Genomic DNA, 6284 nt, shown 5'->3' on the forward strand with positions numbered 1-6284 from the left:
GTGTTTCATTTTTCCTTGTTCAGTCTCTCTCTCCACCCTGCATTAATTTATCTTGTACCAATGTTGAAAACACATTAGGCTCATGCCTCCCAAACTCAGTGATTGTTCTCTCTTTCTGTCTTTTTCTCTCCTTGCTTCCTCCCCTCTCCTTGTTCCCCTGCCCCAATGCTGGTCCTGCTTCTCCCTACATCCCAGTACTCAGCCATGTATTCCCCGGATAGAAATGTATTGGTTCTAGACTACCCATATCCCCCAGTTGTCATGGCTCATTGAGATACAGGCTGTCCAGCAATTCAAACAGGGATGTTGGTAGTAGCTATGCAGACTTTTGTGTTTCTGGTTCTTGTTGTTTCAGAGGTCTTCTGGGAGAAAGAAATGCAGAAACAGACTTCCAGTTTTAAATAATCAGCATTCCTAAATATCAATAAATTCTTGTGTAGGTTTTCTGCTCACTTTCTGCTGAATAATGGATGAAAATTTGAAATCTGACCAATGGAATGATCTGTTTTATCTGTTTGCATTATTTATATGCCACTTTTCTCCACGTAGGAGACCCTAGGCAGCTCACGACAATTAAAACTACAGTAGACAATATAAAAGGTTGCAAATATTATGCAAACCCTCATTTAAAAACAATTCAACTTTAAAGCACATTAAAAACAAGATTTAAAGCAATTTTCAAAGCAATTGGAAAAAACATTCAAAAATATCTAAATTGGGCAAATCCAGCATTCCCTATAAATTCCTTAAATGTCTCCCTGAAGAGCCCTTGCCTGGTAATAGAAGGACAAGAGGGAGGGGGTAACCTAGCTTCTTAGGGCAACACATTCCAAAGCCTGGGAGCAGCCACTGAGAAGGCCCTCTCTCATGAACTCACCAGACAAGTTTGGGAAGGTGGTGGAACTGAGAAAAGGGTCTCACTAGAAGATCTTAAAGTTGGGAAGGCTCCTACGATCCTTCAAATGGCCTGGACCCAAGCCGGGTGAATGTATAAGAATGTATTTAATACTTCCAGCCCCCCACCTGGTATTGGTGTATTAACTAAATGATATTGATCTTGGGAGTAGCTGTGGCAGAATCCGCTTAAAGGAAACACAGCGTACATCACCCTCAAGTGTCAAGTTGTGTAACCTGGAGATCCAGTTTTGTAACCTGGAGTTTACCTGCTGAAAGCAATGGGCTTTCTTCATGTGCAAACACTGAGGAAGAAACAGGCATGTGCACAACGCAGACAAAGAGGATTCTGCTCTGTATATTTATGAATAGCTGCTAAAATCTTATCTCAGCAGACTGATCTGCCGTTCGCAGGCATTCAGAAATATATGATGGAATTTGCAGCATAGTGGTTCTTTTGAAAATGACTCAGAATAAAAGATCATCTTAGAAACATGCAACATAATTGAAAACTTATGTGCAGTGTTTGAATTAACAGATATTGAGATACAAATCAGCTGTGTTGAAATAATCATTTCTCTCTCACTCTCATGCACAACCACAGACAGATACTTTGCCTCCTCTCTCTCATTTAAAAAACCCATTCATTTGTGTGTAGCTTTGATGGTAATTTGTCAAATGTTGTTTGTTTGGGGGCATAGTACTTTCACGCTGCTGAGCTCTATCTGCCTTGGATCTGGTTCCATTTCCCCTTCTTTGATAATCCTGTAAAGGCGCCAAAGGAGGCTACCAGCTTTGGGTGCCTGATAGCCATGCCTTTGTTAACATCATGGCTAGAATCCTGCAACACATGGGGGCGGGGGAGGGCTTGATTCCTTTTACCATTTGTCTTAATAAACATTTGTTATTTAATTTTAATTATTGACTGCAGTTTTAGGGCCCTGTTTATGTCTTTGCTTTTAGCTTTTGATAATCGTGTGCGGCTGATTGGTTACTGGTTTTCCTGTTTCTTATAATCTGCAAACTGTTTTGAGCAACTCTTATTTTGAGTGGGGAGACTGGGTAACCCATATTTTGCACATCAACAAATTAAATTAAGTTGGTAAGGATATCTGTGGTTTTCAGATCGTAGCCTAAGAGAGGCCACTTGCGGGTCCTGGATTTGAATTATTATCATCATCATCATCATCATCATCATCATCATCATCATCATCATCATCATCATCATCATCATCATCATCATCATCATCATCAGTAGTAGTAGTAGTAGTAGTAGTAGTGCTTTAGGCAATTGTTTTATGTTCTTCTGTGGGGCTGGGATGCTGTTCTTTCTTCACAGGACCCAAGGAATTATAAATAGGCTGGCCAGATTGTTGAAACCTGGAGGGATGATACTGTTCAGAGACCGTGGAAGATACGATGTTACTCAGCTACGTTTTAAAAAAGGTATGCTTGGGGAGAGGAGTGCTTTGTTTGTTTATTTGTGAATTATCAGTGAGAATGGAATCATCTTTCTTTGTCTCCCTGCACCCACCCACCCTTTTAGGCTTCTGCCTGTCAGAGAACTTCTACATGAGAAGAGATGGCACCAGAGTTTATTTTTTCACAAAAGGTAATCTGGACTGGCCCTCCGGTGAAACGAAGCAGGGTGGCTGAGCGTGGGGGACAGAACTCGATTGTAAAAGTCGTGGGGGAAGAAGGAGAAATTTATCACCAGCACCACTTTGGTGCAGGACCTCTTGCTGCTTAGAGTACTATGGTGTGCTAATGATTAGATCATGGCTAAATAAGGGTGTGCTTTTTTCATGATTTTGACTCTTAAAAATTCCAGGAAAACATGAGAAAACGCACCCCTGGCCCTATTTCCAAGAATCCCAAGAGCCCCCAAACATGCCCAAGCTTCCTGTTCCTGCCCAGGTGATAGCTGGGAACTTACTTTCTTGAACAGGAAGGGAAGCAAGAGCTAGGCCTCAGAGCCTTCCAGCTTAGGCCTTTCTTCCAGACGAGCAGAACTCCCAGCACAGAGAATTATGGGATTTGTCCCTTCAAATGCTGCAGGGCTCCAGTTACCATCTGGTCAGTATAGCCAGTGGTGGGTTGTTGTGGAAGTTGCAGTTTTCCAATGTCTGGACGGCCACAAGCTACCCACCCCTGCAGGGATCCAGACTTTGCAGTAATTTTGAATCCCTCACATTAAGTTTATCAATAGCCGGATGCTTTTTCTGTAAAAGCTTGCAAGCAGAGAAATTCTTTTGGTCCCTCTGTGTTAATTAAAACCAACATTTATCAACTCTTCGTGTATCACTTTGTTTTGAACATGTTTTTGCCCTCTCATCAAGGATTCAGGATGGGTTGCCATACCTCTGAAAAACACAGTGTAAAGAATTGTTATTTAACTGGCAACTGTACAGAACAGACTGGACTGAAATTTCCTGCTAAGATAAAGCAAAGCATTTATCCTTGGCCATTTAGTGCTTTCTTGTGTAATCATGGTTTGCATAATCACTTTAACCTAAATAAATGTGGGCTGTTGGCAGAGACATCTTTCTGCCTCGTGACAAGATGTGGTCCTGAAATAAAAAGTTTAGATAACACACACACCCTTTCTGTGGCCGTATCTCCTCCACCTCCCTGAATACAGATGGGGATTAGAGACTGCAATGTTGGTTTCCCCACTCTTGACTTAACTGGAATGAGTAGCATTAATGGAAACATGGGCCAATATTCCGTTGCCTTGGGTAGCAAATTGCACTAGAGCAGGCCCACTGAGTCGGTGGGAGACTCGGTGAGTCTGTCTCTCTCTAAGTTTCATTGATTCAAATGGGCCTGCTCTAACAATGACTTTAGTAGAGTAAGTCACAGAGTAGGCCCATTTGAATCAGTGGAATTGACAGAGGAATTTGCATACCAAATCCTCACTGATTCAATGGGTCTACTCTAGTGTAATTTGCTACACTAAGCAACAGGACTCTCCCCATTTTATACATTTGTGATGATTGTTTCAGCAGAATCCTTCGGTTGCATTTAAAGATGGTTTTGGACTGGACAGACCCAGCACACCACTGAGGCTGTTTTCTGTACTGAGTTTCCTCAGGTTACATTGAATCCTTTGGAAGCTTGTATGGGCATGCTGGCTTGGAAATTCAAAATATTGTAGTCTAAGGTAGGAATACGTTTCCAAACCCTGGTCCTTATGGCCCTGTGAACCCTCAGATCTCAGGGATGGCATGTGTATATATCAGCATTATCAGGAGGGCAGCTTCTGAATTGCGTGAGGCCCTTCTTCAGCGTCCTGTGGTTGATCATCTTTCTTGCTCATCGCTTGTTTGGGACTCTGAATTAGCTTTTTAGTTTCAGAAATAAATTAGGACTACAAAGGACTTTTATTTCTAATTATGAGATGTGACCAAATTCACATTTGCTTCCCATAATATTTGACATCAACTGTGACAGTGTTGGGAACGAGGGGGAAGCGGGTGTTCATGAGAGCGCTTTCAACTTCAGTGTGACTGATGCATTTTGTTCTACCACCAGGCATGAGATTCAGAAGTGAAGTTCATGTGGTATCATAAAAAGCGCCCCCCCCCCCCTTCTAGTGGGTTAGTTTTCACAACTTGGCTGTCAAGATACTTTGAAAAGGAACTTGCCCCATATGGCTAAGAGGATGGAATGGCTCCTTACACTACTCCTTAGAGCGGCCAGGCAGTCTTTTTAAGAGGTGCCATAGCTTCAAATTGCCACAGGATTTCCTTAATCATTTTCTATATAACTTGCCTTAGTTGATGATGTCTCAGTGCAGAATTAAGTTGATGCTCAGTCTTGAAGTGATATTCTGCTCTACGCAGTGAAGCACAACTATCAATTTTTGACCTGCTGGTCACTTCAGTATCTGAAAAGATGATGAGGTACCTATGGCCCTCCAGATGCTTTTGTTCCTCACCATGGCCAGGCTAGCTTAGAGTGCTAGAGTCCAACTACATCAGGAGGGCCAAAGGTTTCCTGGCACGAGCATGTACTGGCAAATCCTGGCACTAAAGCAAAGTTCCCAGATTTGCCAGTACACGCTTGTGCTGGATTTGAACATAGGCTTTCTCTGTGGGGCTGCAAATCTTGTCACGTAAGTGATGATGTAGCTCCCACCCCTTCAGTGGAAACTCTCTCTTGTTCAGCAGAGGGTCACTCCACAACATCGGTATCTTTGGTGCTGCCTTGAGAAGTCCGAATTAGAGCAGAGGGAACCTGCCATGAGGAAGAGCAAAACATTTCTGTTTCATTTTATTTTATTATCTTTATTTTTTTTCTTCCCCTTTCAAGACTGTTATCTTCTCAGTGTGGCTTATAATATAAAGCAATAAAACGTAGTATCGACTTACGTTCAACTTGCTTTGAAATAAGCCAGTTAAAATAAACAGCCATTCAAATATATAACAGCAGAAAACGTAGCAAAGCCTTTTCAGTTTGAAAGCCACAGAGACAAAACTGTTTTCAAAGCCCTTTAAAAAGCAGCCACTAAGGAAGCTTTATGGTCTGTCTCAGGAAGGATTCAGTACGGTAGGGGCCACTGATGAGAAGATCTGCGCTTTAATGCCTGCCCCACTCACCCGCATTGTGGGACCGATTAGCTGCTTTCGGTATAGACCTTGTGATCAGTGTATTGTTTAAGTGAGTGTGACTTCATTTTTTTGTTTTGCACGTACAGATGAAGTTCATAACTTGTTCTCATCTGCTGGCTTAATTGAAGTACAGAATGAGATGGTTCAACGTCTGCAAGTAAACAGGAAGAAAAGGGTGAAGATACATCGTGTCTGGATACAGAGCAAGTTCCAGAAACCTCTGTGGTTGACTCGGAGCAAGCAAGAATATGCTCTGCATAATCACAGTTCTTAGTCCAAAAATTCATTCTTCCTAACAATTCTGTGCAAATGATTGAAAAGTCAGGATGACTTTTAAACAGAAACCTCTCTCACACACACACTCCGTTTCTGACTTTTGATCATATGGTAGTGTAAACTGACCAAATAAAGGAGGAAAAATGTGGCTCCCTCTGCATACCCATCAGAGGGTGGTGTTTTTTTTTTTAACCTTTTTAACAGATCTGGGACGACATCGCAGTCCGAATAAGGGTGAGGGCAGTTACAATAAAACTGGTGCTATGAATGATATAAGAAAGACTGGAAGAAGTGCCTCTTCCCAAATCAGCTAATTCCTTCTTTGAGTTTTTGATGAAGCCCTCCTTCAGGGGCCTCCGTTTTTTGAAGGTAGTAGCATTTTTGTGTTGGATCCGAAGATCGTTACAGTGGTGCCTCCTCTAGAACATTATTTACAAAGAGGCCTGCCTGGATCCGGTGTTGCAACCCTTTTGGTGCTAGGCAAAAAAAAAAAAAGCATTT

At 42.1% G+C, this 6284-nt stretch overlaps 1 protein-coding gene across 3 annotated transcripts in view; it reads left to right on the forward strand.

Moving 5' to 3' along the window:
- Positions 1-5967, forward strand: part of METTL8 (methyltransferase 8, tRNA N3-cytidine) — a 38117-nt gene extending 32150 nt beyond the window's left edge. For all 3 annotated transcript variants that reach the window (XM_072979917.2, XM_072979940.2, XM_072979923.2), the window contains 3 exons: positions 2234-2340; positions 2441-2506; positions 5594-5967. In XM_072979917.2, coding sequence (XP_072836018.2) covers positions 2234-2340; positions 2441-2506; positions 5594-5781 — 361 coding nt within the window. In that variant the 3' untranslated portion in view covers positions 5782-5967. The remainder of the gene's footprint in view (positions 1-2233; positions 2341-2440; positions 2507-5593) is intronic.
- Positions 5968-6284: the final 317 nt, after the last annotated feature.

This window comes from Pogona vitticeps, chromosome 1 (assembly GCF_051106095.1).
Source record: "Pogona vitticeps strain Pit_001003342236 chromosome 1, PviZW2.1, whole genome shotgun sequence".
NCBI lineage: Eukaryota > Metazoa > Chordata > Lepidosauria > Squamata > Agamidae > Pogona > Pogona vitticeps.